We start from the raw sequence: 16588 nt of genomic DNA, 5'->3' as shown, positions 1-16588 counted from the left end.
TGCGTTTATATTTCACTTTGTAAGATTACTATTTTGAAGTGCCAATAACAACTCCATACTCCTTTATCGATCACAAGATATTACGAAAACATACCTCGAATACTCTTTATTTTGCACCCCAAGTTGAATCCAAAAGTAAATACAACTTGCATGTATTATTACACAGATGTAATAAACATAGAAAGAGGGGGACGGAGAGAGGATGAACAACTGTTTGATTACATATTTTCCCTGCGGAATGTGTTTGTATTTGTAGAGAGAAATTAGATTTCACGTTTTATTTTGTTCTCTCTCAAAGGATACAACAACAACTAACAAGTATAATACATTCAATTCCCAACCCAAACTGCACCAAGTATCTAACAAATGACTTCTGAATGACAGGTTCACTCAAAGCAAATACCCCAAGTACTTTTTATAGATAATTCTGCAAGCCATACTATCTGTATTCATTCAACAACTGACATCTGATGAGGTTCACTCAAATTTTTTGAATAAAGAAACAGAAAATATTGACGAAACCCATCAGTATGTTCTGTCAAGGAAGCCAATCATCAAGATGGCAGAGCACGGGCACCGGCACCTGCAGGAGAAAAGGTGTCTGAGGGTCTTGCTTTCAAAGTGATTATTAGGAAAGGAGAGCAAGACACTATGATTAATCCTTTGAGTTTCTACAGATGAGGAATTAAGACTTACCATCTTCTGCTTCCTTCCTGGATTCATCTCCTGATTTCCAAACAATATCTTTCAGCCCCGTCGACAGGTTCTTGTAGAACTGTAAATTTATGACAGTCGAGTGAAAACATGCAAATGAAAAAAATTCACAACACAAAACAAGAATAAAAAGGATTTGTGCATGCTCTGTTGTAACGGGAGTTTTAAACGTTACGTAAGCCAGCAGCTAGATGGGCAATAAACCTAACGTTGTAGGGACTAATAATACATGTCCAATCCTTGAGTGGCGCTCTACATCTTCTTACTTTTACTTGAAAAATCAAAGAAAAGAAAAAACATGCATGGCCAAACGTGATCAGTCTGGCCTGTCTGGCTCAACCCGGTAAAACTCAATCTGGTGCTGACTTTCTAGGCCGATGGGTATACCAAACTCAGACTGAAAATAATTCTCACTTCTATATCCAGCCCACATCATGTGGCCATATGAGGATAAATCCTCTTATTTAAATCAGCATAAGATTCCCTTGCCATTTGCTGCTTGCTATGTAATAAAGCAAGCGGGGTGCCGACCCAGCTTTAGCCCACCAACTGCTAGCAATTAAATTTTGCAAGCAACAGGTGAAGCCCAGAGGCTATTATTTGTGAAGAGCCCCTAATCGCTCTTAATTAGATGAATATACAATACTTATTAGATGCCACAATTGCATCAACATTGCAATAACATACGTTGTGAAATTCCAGAGTGTCTCCCCCAGACTTGCGGAGCTCAACCATGTAGAGTGATGGGGCCACCTCAAAAATCTGAAAAAGAAAGTTTGTTTGTATCCCATTTGTCAAAAGGGGCGTCAACTCAACAGGAAAAAAAGAAAGTGAAAGGTCTGAAAATGAAAGAGGCATACCTCTGTTGCAACAGATAAATGACCTTTACGTCCAGTTTTTTCACCTTGAAGCTTCAACTGAGATGGATAAAATGAAATGAGGTTGTGTTACATATAGATGCATTTTCCTCAGCTTTAAATTATGTTACCAGGGAAAGAGAAACGGAAAATCATATCACATCATGCACAGAGAGAGAGAGAGAGAGAGAGAGAGAGAGAGAGAGAGAGAGAGAGAGCAGTCATTGTACCTTGAAGTTATTTTTCTTTACACCAAAACCCAAAGGTCCTGCAGCTTCCTCAATTTTCGAAATTATCTCATTAGCAGGACGTTTGGATGTGAATCTTGTTTCTCTTTTAACAAGTTCCTGGTTAGTTAAGGAAATGTCAGCCGTCTTCTTAAATTTTACGCAAGCAGAACCAAAGAGGAAAAGATAAGACTTGCTAATAATGCAAACAGAGAAACTACAATGTGAAATATAACAATTACAATTTTACTTTTTTTATATAAAAAAAAAAAAAAAAATTTGACCATACCATTTTTTTCTCAAAAAGACTATTGAGATTCAGGCCCTGGGATGTAGAGATAAGCTCAAAGGCATTCATCGTGACAGGTGCCACATTTTGTACTTCTCGCCTCTCCACTACAAGGTTTTGAGATTCCTGTGCTTTGGAAGAATAGAGTAGATAGTCAAGCCCTGGCATCATAAACCAAAGTAAATCATAATACATAATGTCTCACTCTTACCCCTGATTCATTGAATATAGAATCCACGTCATCAAGACTGACATCAACTTGTTCAAAACTAGGTGGCTTATATCCTTTCTTAAACCACTCATTCTCAATGACCTCAGCAATTGTAATTCTCTGTTTCATAAAATTAGCTTGTATGGTAAATGCAACATATAAATAATAGTACAAAAAACAAATTGAAACACCTGGAAAAGGGAAAATTCTATATTATAAGGGAAAAGGACATACTGCAAAGGGGTTAGGATCCAATATTCTCTTAATTAGCTTCTTTGCACTTGAGGAGAACCATGGAGGACATGTGAAGTCGGCCTTGAATATCTGGTGGTCACATAAAAACCATAGATGTAAAACAAGGATAACACTGCCATAGGATGACAAAGCAAAGTAAATTTAAAGAGGAAGAATTAATAGGTGGGAGAGAAAGAGAGAGATTCACCTTTTTGTATAATGCCATGAGGTTGGAATCTTCAAAAGGCAAATAGCCAGCCATTAAGACGAAAAGAATCACACCACAAGACCATAAATCGGCTTTTGCTCCATCATACCCTTTGTTGTTTATCACCTAGAAAAAGAGTGTCATTAAGTGGAACAGGGTAATAAGAGAAAGAAATAACTGATTAAGCTAACATACCTCAGGGGCAACGTAATTTGGTGTCCCACATGTTGTGTGAAGCAATCCATCTTCCTAAATGAAAGGGATAAGATAATCACTCACATATTCTGTAACAAATAAATGTAAAACTGCCTAATTATTCACCATGGTATATTATGACTATAAGTGTGAGATAGGTATTGTCAAAACAGAATGAGATTCAGAAGCCATCCAGTCCTCACTATCAAATTTTGAAGGGATTTAAAGGGTTTACTTTTGCTTAAGGCATTAAGTCATAATACTCACTCGAACTTGCTGAGGTAGTGCACTCAGTCCAAAATCTGAAACTTTCAGAATCCCATTAACATCCAGCAGCAAATTCTCTGGCTGTAATTTACAACCACAGCAGTTTAGTCTTACATGGTAGAATAGCTCATCACACACACACACACACACACACACACACACAGATACATACATACATACATATATATATATATATATATATATCAAAGGGGGAAATCATAATTCCCACCTTTAGGTCTCTATGAAAAACACCTCTGCTATGACAGTAATCCACAGCATTTATAAGCTGCTGAAAATAATTTCTTGCTTCATCTTCTTTCAATCTTCCTTTACTTGCCTGGCAATTGAAAATAGCACAAGGATTCTGATTATATATAATATATCATCAGACGTAAAAAGAAAGTCCAGAAAGAATTGAAATCAGCAATGTCTTACAATTTTGTCAAACAGTTCTCCACCAGTCACAAATTCCAAAACGATGTATATTTTTGTCTTGCTAGCCATCACCTATACCATAAACACAGCAGGAAGTCACTTCCAAGTACCAAAGAAAACAGGAGAGAGAGAGAGAGAGAGAGAGAGAGAGAGAGAGAGAGATAAATGGGACAATAAAGAAACACTAGAATATAAATATAATGGTTTAAAATAAATCACAGTTTTAAAACTCCGCATGGGAAAAACTGCACCACCTCCTCGTACATGTTTGTTTTGATAATGATTAAAAACATGTACAAGTATATGCCGAACATGTATTTTATCGCAGATAATGATTAAGAAAACAACAAACTTCTAAACTATTTTCTAAGAATACAAATAGAAAACATTAGGAATCCAAAAGGAGAGGACAAAACAACAATTAATACTCATTCAATTTTATAAATCAAAATACGGATATTGCTTTGTCTAACCTCATACATACGGATGACATTCGGATGTCTTATTAATTTCATCGTTGATATTTCTCGTTTGATCTGCAAAAGGAGAGGGCATAACAACAATTAATACTCATTCAATTTTATAAATCAAAATGAGAACAAAAATGACCATGAAAATAAAATTATTACTTTTGTTTCTTAAATTAGCTTTATAAGTACAGATGTTAAAGATATCAAAAGGGCAAGGTGAGGGTAACAAAAGCATATCTGTCAAGTCAGACCATGTGATTGGCTTGTTTCTTATTGGTTGGAATTAATCTCAAGTAAACCTTTATTCCAAAAATCATTGGAGTTGGTACATCTACTAACATGGTATGCTGATAGCAAACTGACATCGATTCAATTTCAGATGTTAGTCAAGTTTAGCTGGGTTTTCCAACATCCCACAAACAAAGAACCTCCAAAGGCAACTCACATGATAGTTGCAATGAAATGCTCACATTCCATTTCTTCTTCCTTTATTTTTCCACAATATATGCTTTACGAAATATCTAATATAAAACAACAGCAGTAGAGGTTATATTACGTAAATTGTGGAACTTAAATATGTTTAAGAAAAATCATAATCTCTCTAATTCAACTTTGATTGTGAATCTTTAAATCTCTCTTCGTTTCTCATAAGTTAACTTGGAAATTAAAAATAAAGAATTATTTTAAAACTATACAAAATTCTTCAGTGTCAAGAAAGTCAATAAATTTCTTATAAATACACAAATTTCTCCAAAGTCAAAGAGTCAATAAAACAGTTATAATCAAACAGTAAAATGATTCGGGGTCAGAAAACGACAAACTCAATCCAGTCGTGAGTGTTAATCTCTCCGAAGTTGACTTTTTTTTTCCCCCTCACTTCCTCTCCTTGTTATTAACTTAGCAAATAAAACTAAAAATTCCCCTGATTCTTCCTCCATTTTCTAACCAACCAAACAGCGGATTATCCAACATTACAATCTCCAGAACATCATTAAATTAACAGGAAACACAAAGGGAAATTAGTAAAAATGATTATTAAAAAAAATTAACCTGGCCGATCATCTTGTGCTTGAGGACCTTTTCCTTGTCGAGTATTTTAATGGCGAAGTTCTCACTAGTCTCGACGTTGCGAGCGAACTTGACCTTGGCGAAATTGCCCTCCCCAAGGGTCCGACCCAACTCGTACTTCCCGACCCGGGTCCTGCTGCCAGTCGCCGACCTCGACGCCATCTCCAATCTCTTTCACTCTTTCTCCCCCCTCTATCTCTAGAATCTTCCAAATCGTTCCTCTCAAACTTTCCTTTCCAAATTTTAATACAGCGTTCCCTCTACCTCTTCTTCTTGCAAGGCTGCCAAACCTGAGACTTCGTCACTCTCATTCTTCCTTTTTATGTTTTGATCCAAAAAAACAATAACAAAGCCCTAATTTTCTGAGCCAATCAATCCCCAAATCGAGGTTCAAACTGGGAAAGAAGAAGCCTTTAAGCCAACACCGAAGCACGAGGTTGAAGAAACGTTGGCCGTTCGATCCGACAAGAACCCCATCAATTCGGTTCCCTAATTATGAATCAAACGGATGCTGATGATGATGGCGGTGATGCGTGCACAAAACTGGAAACTTTGTTTTGGAGCAAAAATCAGAAATAGGTTGATTGGGCAGCGACCCGATGGGGAGATTGAATCAGGGCCGTCGATCTGATCTCTTATCTCTGTGTTTGCTGTTTTTGGTAAGAAATGGGGAACAATGGCAGGCTTCAAATTGAATGTATCGAATATTTTGGGCGATGATTTGGGGGATGGAGAGGTGATGGGCTTTGGACTTTGTATTGGTTTCTTCGTGTCTATACGAGGAAGGCTCTATCTGAGGACATTTTATAATTTACTTTTTGGAGGTTTGGGAGGCTGAGAAGTTGGAATTCCCTGCTTTGCAGCCCACATGTTCTCTACTTCATCTCTCTTTGGTCTTATAAAGTATCGGCTGTGATGTGCCATATAGCTTGTGTGGGTTGTCAACTTAGACAATTGATTGCATTTATAATTCAAGCACAAACTCCGTCAACTGAAAAACCACTACAAATACATAGCGCATTAATCACGAAAAGTTAATCTAAATAGGAAGGATTCCACCGGCAGCCATAAAGGGCCAATCATGTGTGGTCTCAATTTTTAAAATTAGTTTGTTCAATCATGTGTAATCTCACTATTTTAATTCAAAATTTTCAATTATATATCAACATTAATTAGGGTAGCAATTAAATTTTATTTGTTTCCCTCATCTTTCTTCTTATCCACTTCTTTTTTTATTGTATTATTTGTTAATTGTCGTTTGTTCAATGAATAAGTAAATATATCGAGATTTTTAATATTACTTTTATGTGAATTATCGATTCATCATTATTTTTTATTCATCATGACACAAGCATTATTTTTATGTGAATTTTCAATTGATCATTATATTTAATGCATCATGACACAAGTAGGGGTAGACATCTTAAACCAAAATACTGAAACTGTACCTTAACCGCACCGATTTCATACAGTTTCATTTGGTATGGGGAGATATTCACCGTACCAATAGAATATAGTATGATAGTGGTATCAATATTTTGGTACCGGTCAATACTGTATCGTACCGAATAGTATAACTTTATGTTTTTGTCATTTATGTTTGGATTATGTTTGTATTTTTGTAAGCCATAAGGTATAATTTTAACTATTTTGGTTTGTAAGCCATAATGCATGAGTTTTAATCATTTGGGTTTGATGAATTTGTTGATGGATAAATATTGATTTGGTTGATTTGGATATTGAATATGTTGATTAGGATTTGGATATTGAATATGTTGAATCTTTGAATTTGTAACTTAGGCATCACTTATTTTGGTGTTGAATATTGAATTGGTTCTTTTTTTAGTCGTATCATTTTGGTATCGAAATGATACCAATACCGCATCGATATCGATTTGGCACGATGCGGTACTAGTTTTGGCAAACTATAATCTCATACCGTACTATACCGATTTAAATTTTCAAGATCGGTAGCGGTATGGGCTCAATACCGTACTATACCGTACCATGCCCACCCCTATACACAAGCATGAAACAAACAAGTCACAACACAACGCAAAATAAGACTGAACTATAAACAACCTATTATGCGTTACGCGACAATGTTCGTTTTTGGGCTTCCTTTTCGGCACTGAGTTTCCCTTTAGACCCTTACTTCTATTTTGTTCTCTCTCTTGTTATCAACTAGCTCTTAATTTAATGATAATTTTACTTCCAATATTGAAAGAGATGTGATAATTTTACTTCCAATATTGAAAGAGATATGATAATTTTACTTCCAATATTGAAAGAGATCGAATCCTTCCCGTTGATGAAGACAAGAAACCAATTGGGTTATGAATTTTGGGCTGCCTGAAAGCCCGAAACACTACTACTGCAAACCTTTTGTTTTTGGTCGAACCCAAACTTTTAAGATTGCGTTTCTGGTCCAGGCCTCTAATGCATTGGGCTTCGTTGAAGTTCAAATATAAATTCCCATTCTATTTCCTACCTCAATTTTTGTTGGCCAGCTAGTCCCCGTCTTTGAAACTTGTTTCTAAAACCCTAGAATGAGCCATTGATGAAAGGGTTTTAGTTCAGGCAAAGAAAACAAAATCCCTGAAGCTGGTTCTTAAAAATTTGAAGCAAGCATCAAAAGCTGTTCATAATTGTTAAAAATGGGTGCAGAAGAAGATAAACAAAAGAGCATACCAGTTCTGCCATGGATGCGAAGCCCAATTGATGTCAGTTCCTTTGACGAATGCCCTCTTACTCTCCTTCCTTGCCTTGACCCCAGGTAACCAAACCAATCCAGTTGGCCAAAATTAGCTTCTAATTAGCTTTGTGAAAATTACCCAATTGACAAAATGTTCCATTTCATATTCTACTTTGTGTTATAGAAATACTCACTTCATTTTACTGTGGATTAGGCTGAAGGTGGCTTTGGAGAACATGGAAATCTCTTCACTTTTCCCAGTTCAGCTTGCAGTTTGGCAAGAGACTATTGGCCCTGGATCTTTTGAGCGTGATTTATGTATTAATTCTCCAACTGGAAGTGGGAAGACTTTAGCTTATGCTTTGCCCATTGTACAAATGTTGTCAACTCGCTCTGTTAAATGTCTACGCGCTCTGGTGGTGTTGCCTACTCGTGATTTAGCCCTGCAGGTTTCATGACTTCCCATGAAAACTAACGTTATGAAAGCTTTGTATGGGCCTTTGGGTGTGATATTAACTAAATCAATGATTTTCATGTGTTATTGGATTAGGTTAAAGAGGTTTTTTCTGCAATTGCACCTGCTGTAGGATTATCTGTTGGTCTTGCAGTTGGTCAATCTTCTATAGCTGATGAAATTTCTGAACTTATCAATAGACCTAAGCTTCAGTTGGGTGTCTCTTTTGACCCAGAAGATTTTTTGCCTGAGTTACAAAGCTCGGTGGATATATTGGTGGCTACCCCTGGAAGGCTAATGGACCATATCAATAACACTAAAGGATTTACGCTTGAGCATCTCTGTTATCTTGTAAGTAGGAGATTATGGTACTGCAATTTTCATTCATATGTTGTGACACTGGAATTACAGATATTTCTTATGCTACAGTATATCTTTTTCCAAACTGAAACCTTTGATGAGGCCTGTTATATTTAAAAAATGGTTTCAGAATATGTATATGTTTGATGTGAGTTGAAACAACTTTTTCATAATCTCTTATAAGGCAAAGCATACGATGGTTTATAGGTTGTTGATGAAACAGATCGATTGCTCAGGGAGGCATACCAGTCTTGGCTACCCACTGTTCTTCAAATCACTCGCGCTAACGATGAAAGTTTCCTTCCTTGTGCACATACTTTTCTACCGTCCCCATTTTCCTTGAAAACCATAAGGAGATCGTGAGTTCTATGTGCATTTTCTCTTCCCTTGGAAATTTTTATGTTACAGAACTGCATCTTTGTCATGTGGCTTGTGCCAAGCATGGTTTCATACTGACAGTACTGACACACAATTGAGCAATGGTACTGCTCTTTCATAAATGAAACTATAGTTATGACATTTGCCATGTTTTTTAATATTATCTCAAATTTGTTGCAGTGGTCTTGAGAGGGGGTTTAAGGGTAAACCTTACCCCCGGCTTGTGAAAATGGTTCTTTCTGCCACGCTAACCCAGGATCCAAGCAAGCTTGCTCAGCTTGATCTGCATCATCCTTTATTCTTGACGACTGGTCAAAAGCGTTATCAGCTTCCAGAAAAACTACAATCCTATAAACTGGTATTTCATCACCACTCTATTGGCAAACACGAGTCCTTGTGAGAATGGCACTGTTTCGGTTATGCACGGAAGTAATAATGCTTTTTACCTATTTAGTGTTTAGGATAAATAGATTAGTGACCTATTTGATGGGATGACAAATGTCTAAGCCTCTATCTAAAATGATACTTTGTAAACCGTAGTCGTATTTTCCTAGCAAGTGTGGGATGATGGCAAGGGTAAGAATATCTTTCTGTGTGGTAGTTGAGTTCTGATTTTACACTAGATTGATTTAGTATCTTTCGGTAGCATAACTAAAATAGAAAATCTAGGCATAATATTTTTATAAATTCTAAAATACGTGTCTAAAGAGAACTCAGTGCCCTCTCCTAATTTTATATTCCATTTCTTATCTACAGTTTTGCGAATCAAAATACAAACCACTATATTTGGTTGCGCTCTTGCAAAGCTTAGGAGAAGAGAAGTGCATCGTTTTCACATCATCTGTGGAGTCGACTCATCGTCTATGCACCTTATTGAACTCTTTTGATAATTTTCCTTTCAAGATCAAGGAGTATTCAGGCCTTCAACGGCAATCTGTACGAAGGTAATTTCTGGGCTTTCACTTGTTTTATGTATGTAAATTTAAGGGATACGATAAACAGCAGTCTCTGTCTCTCTACAAATTAGGAGTGTCCTGATGTAGTTAGGTTGTGTTCTCTACAAATAACACAAAGATGTGGACACACACCTAAAGTTGGGATAAATCTGATAAACGGCATTCTGGAATCTGTTTGGGTGTAGTGTCTGTGTTTGTTTATACAAACATGATATTACTATATTTTTAAGAGTGTGTTGATTTAGACTGTGATAGAAACAAACTTTAGGGTCAGTTCAATCCATGGTTTGTGTGGCACAAGCTACTGTCCTGAATGTCAAATCACCTTCCATGATGAAATTTACTCAAGCCTCAAAGGAGGTGACTACTCTTTTTCATGCCGACTCTCATAGGCCAAGAGCCTAAGATTAGTTCTCATTTCCAAGTATTGCTATCCATATAAACACTTCTTATCTGCATCTAAGAAACATGTCCTAGCTTCGATATTTTCATTCCCAATAGATGGCTGTAACTTGTCACAGCATATGGTTATTAGGTTATTTATAAACTGTTGACAAGATCATGACAATGATATTTCTCACGGCAGCAAGACACTGAAGGCATTCCGGAAAGGAGATATTCAAGTACTTGTTTCATCTGATGCAATGACTCGTGGAATGGATGTTGAAGGAGTGAGGAATGTCATTAATTATGATATGCCTGCATACATAAAGACGTATATACATCGAGCAGGTCGGACAGCAAGAGCAGGCCAAACTGGTTGTTGCTTCACATTGTTGCGTGAAGACGAGGTATGTGTTGCCTTGTTAGCCTCCAGACCAACGCACATTCTAGGTGAAGGTTATGTGTGATAAAAAATAGTTGTTACCATATACCATGTGTATCTTTGTTTTTTTTTCCCCTCCTAATTTAGTATTTCCTTCAATTTTTCTATGTCCAAGGGTGCAACTTGGATGGGCCACATGGTCAGTGTCAATTGGCTGTGAGCTTGTCATATAAAGTAGACATTTGGTTTGAGTTTGGGACAACTTTATCTCATCCTACTTCAGCTGAGTTCTATTCATAAACTGGAATTGTATTTACTTGATTTGTCCCACATAATTGTCAATTTTCAGATGTACAAATATATTTTACCTATCAATTTGATGCAGGTTTGAGCTCAAAGGACAAATGAAATTTAGGTGTTAATCATCATTAAGAATTGGAATGAAAGTCATTTAGATGTTGGAGTGAAAGTCGGTGTTTTTATTTTCTTGCCAGAACAAAGGTGTTAGGTGTTAATCATGGTTAAGAATTGGAAAAAGGAAAAAAAAAAACAATAGAAGAAAAGTTTGAAGAAAAAAGAACGTGCTCTGTTCAGATTAAGCTTAAGCTTAAATGTCGTTAATCACTCATAAATTATTGGGATACTTGTAATTTTCTGTTTTATGCCAGGTTAAGCGATTTAACAAGCTGTTACGCAAAGCTGAGAATAACTCTTGCTCTAAGTACTCCCTTCCTTCCAGCTACATTGAACCGCTCCACTCTGTCTATGAATCTGGTAATTGCTTGGCTTATTTATATGTCTAATTATAGGTTAATTACACTTTGTGATTTTTGGTATAAAAAAACACTGATTGTGGTGAATTTACAGTTTGATCCTTGATTTGTGAATGTTTGCCCTCCGTTAAATTTACCCATTGTTTGAGCCCCGTCAGCTAGACCAATTGGAATGACTTTAGATACTTCAGTAGCACTGGCTCTGTTTTTTTTTTCCTTTCCCTTTTTTATATTTTTTTTTCCCTCAATGTGACAGCACTGGAGAAATTGAAGGAGACAGTTGAAATGGAAACCTCCAGGAAGAGAAAAACTGGCTTCAAGTCTTCTTTGAGCGGCGAAAGGAAATGAAACACAGCATCCTCCAAAAGAAAATGATCAGTGAAGCAAGTTTTGTGGGCACTGCCTGAGAGTTTCAAATTTGTGGTTAATGAAAAGCAAGTTCTAGTGGCTAAAAGTAATGGCGTGAGTTGGTGCAAACTGAAGGAAGTCCTGGAATACAACATGAGGGATGCTCTGTAAACTTTAGTATGTCCACCTTTTGTATATTCAGTACTCCTCTCTTCCCTTTCTTATTTTTCCAAATAATAATAATTTCTTAGAAATTTGTCCTCGTATGAAATTACCTTCCTTTTTTTTTTTTTTTTTTTTTGTTATTTGTTTTTTTGTTTCCTGGGGACTGATTGCATAAAATTGCCTAAAGACAAAATTGTAAACTTTTCCTCCATGGAACCACTTCTCATTGCGACTAGTTAATTGTTGAAATGCAATTTCAATTCTCTTATTCATTCTTTAGATAAAATAATCTAATGAGCTTGTAGTGTGTATTATTTTTGGTAAAGCGATGAAGCAGCACGATGAAATGAGACTAGAGTTCCACAAGTTCATGATGAACGGTTGGATGAATGCAGAAGACCATGGCATCATAAGCAGCATTAGGCTTTCCAGTTAGTTTTTAAGATTGCATTTCTTTATTTACCTAACCAAGGCAAAACCCACACTTAATAAGCTTGTAATGAGGTTTGAGACAAACAGAAAAATAGAAGTAAAAACCCGCATAACAGAATTACCAGCCTACCATCCCTAAAGAAAGACTCTTCACTTTCTCTGTGATATTTTCTTTCTGTGACTCTGGGTTTCTAGTTCTGTACTACATAACCAAAAATGGCTAACAAGAATCAACAATAACCTGGAATCGGAGTGAAAGCATAGTGTCACGAAAAACCTGGTGCAGTGAAATCTTTGGAGGAGTCAAGAGACAAGTGAGATAGGCACAGAGAGGGGCATTCTGGGGATGTCTTTCATCAGCCAGTTATCCCAAATACTGCTAATTACATCGGGTTATTAGTGATACGATAGAAGATTGTTGGGTTCTTAAAAATCAGATCCAAAAATTCTTAAAGCCAAGATGACAAGTGAAAGGTTGAATGGGATCCTGAAATACGCAAGGGTTCAAACATGCAAATTTGGCATGCGCTCTGTCATGTAATTACTAGAGTTATTTCCTCAGAATGCAATGTGTCCAAATCGAAACTGTCAATAGTGTCTATAGTATATTGGTTAAGACACGAGTTTGACTATACAAAAGCTGGAAATGTTAACCAACTTTTAAAACCATACTACGTTGGTTAAGATTACAAACAATAACACTGTAATTCCAACACACGAGTTGTTAATTGGGAATTAAGCAACGTACGTGTTTGGGAAAAGAAGAGAATTCCAATCAATAAGTTATTGGTTTGGTCAACGTTTGACCATCTAAATGGGTTTGGTTTGTTGGGCCTCGCTTACTCAAAGAAAAAGGAGAGAATGACATTGACCATCTGCAAACACATATTACAAGAATAATGCTACTCTTACAATATTTGTATACCATATTCTCATACCACCTTATGTGGCAGATGAGGTGGACAACACATTAATTAAAATTAATTTAAAGTTTTCTTAACTTTTATGATTTATTGACACTTTTTAATTGATGTGATTGTCCACTTCATTTGCCACATAAGATGGTATGAAAATTTGGGATATAATTGTGGTAAGTGTAGCATTACTCTTATTACAAACACCAGTATGGCAGTATCTAAATATTGCATCTTTCTTTTAGTTTTCTCCAATATCTTAAAAACATATCTAAATATTGAATCGCTTCGTATAAACGCAATATTTCTTTACCTAGATAGTGTTTTTTTTTTTCAGACGCCTTCATATCGGCGTTTCTCCAATATAATATCTTGAATATATATCTAAATTATTCATACACTAAAGTATAAAATTTTAAAAATAAGTTAATTATGACAGACTTATTGACGATCACTTTTATTATGACCAACTTATCATGCAAAAGTTATTGACATTCCACATTTTAAAGCGATGATGAATAATATTGCACAACTAATTATTGGACTTATAGGCGTAGGTAATTGACAGGACATCGTTCACCTCATTTTAGGTTAGTCCGCCAACAAAGATGATTTGCTTTCTTCTCAGAAAACTTCCCGACTTGTTCTTATCAAAATATTAAATAATAATTCCGTGTTAATCATTAATCATCCCTTAACCCAAATAGATGTTGGATAATAATTAAGATTTGCCAAAGCATATATATATATATATATATATAATATATTGATCCTCAATTCCAGAAGTAAGTAAGAGGTACATATTAATATGAACTACATAATTTTTTTTGTGACTTTGTACAGCATAAAGTTACATAATGCATGTCTCATATTCCATATCTCATCAGCTCAGCTGGTTTGGTCATCTCACTAATTCTTCATGGCCATGTTAGTTGAACCAAAACAAGAAAATGACAGAATATAAACAGGGCCTCAAAAAGACGGCTGCAGCTCATATATATATGTCACGCAATAACGCCTTCAAGGCTAGAGCAAGCTTTCAGCTTTTATTTGTTGATCATCTCTTCAAGGCTCAGTTTCAGTGACCGAACATGGAAAAAGCCCGATGAACCTCCTTGAGAAAGTACTTAGAATCTGTACCAGCAGCTGCAGCACCAGAAGCAAAGCTAGGTGATGATGATGTGGAACAAGCACAGCCCTTGGATGGTGATGAACTGATGAGAGAATCATTTGAGGTATTAGCATATTCTCTCTCCTCCTCATTGATTGTATCCAACACCTTTGAGGTTCTGTGTCTCATGACACTCACAAATTGTGGTGGTGCCACCTCTGTAATGAACCTTGCTAGCCGTGAATTTGCCATTTTTCCAGAGGAAAAACGAAAGAAATTTACAACTTTAGAAGTGAAAAAGTAGCTAAGAGAAGAAAACCCAAGAGAGAAATGAGCTTGTAGAAAACGGGTCGCTTGTCAAATTTGAACGTATGAACACAACTTATTTATAGATAAAAATTCATAACCTAAATTTATTAGGCTTACACTCAGCCACTAGTCAATCCAAGAATGTTAAATCAGGTTTTAATATCTAGTGCCGCCTCTTGCTTTTGCCATTAATTGGGATGGCCTGCCGTGGGACCCACGCAATGGTAGGTGTCAATGCTTGGATGGAGATCAGATATCTCCCGCAGATATGCTTTGCGTTGGGGACGATGGCTTCCAAAATTGCACTTTTCCCAGTTGAACTGGGAGTAGCCATTGGCCCTGCCACGTGTTAGTTCATGAAGCTACTTATCGGCAGATTGATGCTGACAAAAACTTTCTTGGGGACCTTTCTTTGATCCGAGAAAATATGGTCCTCCATTTGGTTGGCTCAGATTTAATTAGGGTGAAATGTTAGGAAAATATCCTAATCATTGTTTTAGCAGTACGCATGTACGTACCGTGTTTTTTAGGATGACAATGACTTTGATAATCAGTTTAGTTAGCCCATCAAATTATGGGATTGCAATTAAGCTTTACGATTAATTAGTGTATAGTTGTGTTAAAAGTTTGAACCCAGCTATTAGAAGTACATTTGTAATTAATCGGCTTTGTTTGTTGGTGCGGCTACATCTAGATGGATTATTTGTTAAATAATCAGCTTTGAAATTATGTTCGTTTCAAGTGAAGCATTGGCAAAAGAATGTAGAAATTCTTATGCACGGCTTATTGTCGGAACGTGGAACCCATATGTGAGCTCTTACATATGAGTCTCGCGTTCAAGATAAGGGTACAATATTCGGTAGTCTTACTTAAGACTTGCTCGACAAAATGACCTAATTTGTTTGCTAGCACTTGGGTGATTTCAAACTATTGGTAAAGTATGAGGCTCATATCAGCAATCGCCAATGTGAGTCTGCATCTCGAATTTTTGTTCAAAGAGTGAGCGATTCACCATAGCACAACTCCCGATTACTTTTTATTGCAAGTGAACATTTTGGATGGGCTATATGTCATTGGGCATGTAATGAATAGAAGCTTGATTATCACCTTGGCTAGACTTCCCAGCTAGCCCAAGATCCAAAATTAAAGGCTAACCTGTCCCAATGATCCTAAAGTGAGTTGCAAAATAAAAGAGAGTCACACAGATCAATTTATATATGGTCCCACAAATCACATGCTAGAAATTGAAATTTCGAAGGATATGGATGTCAAAACATTTGGCCCCATCATCATCATCTTCATTCAGCTGGTTCATATATACATATATATATATATATATATAGATTGGTTTTGTCTTAGTCAACATACCTACATTTGTCTACTTTTGCTTTCTTCCTGGGTGAATTAATTGCTTCTTATCCGATGCATGAACAGTCATGCTTGGAGAAAAGTGTTAATGGTCCAAATTCACCCTAATTTCCACGCTCTTTTCTTTTTCGTCTACATCAGACATTCCCATATTCAGGGGCCTTTTCTGGTTCCTTCCACCTATTTTCTCCAGACTTGGCATTTGTCAAAGAGATCATGATAAAGAAAAGAGTTCATGACCTAAGAATACATGAATTACATCGTAAAATATAGACAGAATTAGAGGGGGAAAAATAATGGTCTAGCTTAGCAAACCACATTATCTGATACGTTATGTGTTAACTACCAAGTGATGATCATAATAATGGTTGTAATAAGTTGATA

General features: G+C 36.3%; 3 protein-coding genes across 4 annotated transcripts; 1 reads left to right on the top strand and 2 right to left on the bottom strand.

Annotated features, from left to right (window-relative positions):
• Positions 1-80: 80 nt before the first annotated feature.
• Positions 81-5954, bottom strand: CIPK23 (CBL-interacting protein kinase 23). Of its 2 annotated transcripts, none has more exons than XM_089048939.1 (15): positions 5158-5954; positions 4111-4173; positions 3638-3709; positions 3432-3566; positions 3203-3283; positions 2936-2989; positions 2741-2866; positions 2533-2622; positions 2299-2418; positions 2088-2213; positions 1802-1918; positions 1575-1631; positions 1402-1476; positions 697-775; positions 81-583 (listed from the first exon to the last, which is right to left on the bottom strand). In XM_089048939.1, exons 1-15 carry the CDS (start codon positions 5335-5337, stop codon positions 555-557), a joined length of 1404 nt encoding a protein of 467 aa, XP_088905065.1. In that variant the 5' UTR covers positions 5338-5954; the 3' UTR covers positions 81-554. The 2 variants fall into 2 exon arrangements, with proteins under 2 accessions (XP_088905065.1, XP_008225519.1); XM_008227297.3 differs by having other exon boundaries at positions 3432-3539.
• A 1725-nt stretch (positions 5955-7679) lies between these two features.
• Positions 7680-12176, top strand: RH1 (RNA helicase 1). The gene is given in 10 exon segments (XM_008227296.3): positions 7680-7951; positions 8085-8319; positions 8421-8675; positions 8892-9043; positions 9243-9420; positions 9819-10006; positions 10605-10809; positions 11453-11558; positions 11814-11887; positions 11889-12176. Coding segments are annotated over 10 exon segments (1563 nt in total). The 5' UTR covers positions 7680-7832; the 3' UTR covers positions 11940-12176.
• Positions 12177-14261: 2085 nt separating this feature from the next.
• On the bottom strand, positions 14262-14910 carry LOC148918501 (galactosyltransferase family protein). The gene has a single exon (XM_089048942.1). The coding sequence runs from the start codon at positions 14777-14779 to the stop codon at positions 14495-14497; it is 285 nt and encodes a 94-aa protein (XP_088905068.1). The 5' UTR covers positions 14780-14910; the 3' UTR covers positions 14262-14494.
• Positions 14911-16588: the final 1678 nt, after the last annotated feature.

Source organism: Prunus mume, linkage group LG3 (assembly GCF_029339155.1).
Source record: "Prunus mume cultivar Tortuosa linkage group LG3, ASM2933915v1, whole genome shotgun sequence".
In the NCBI taxonomy this organism is placed as follows: domain Eukaryota; kingdom Viridiplantae; phylum Streptophyta; class Magnoliopsida; order Rosales; family Rosaceae; genus Prunus; species Prunus mume.
This window is presented reverse-complemented; position numbering and strand designations above follow the sequence as displayed.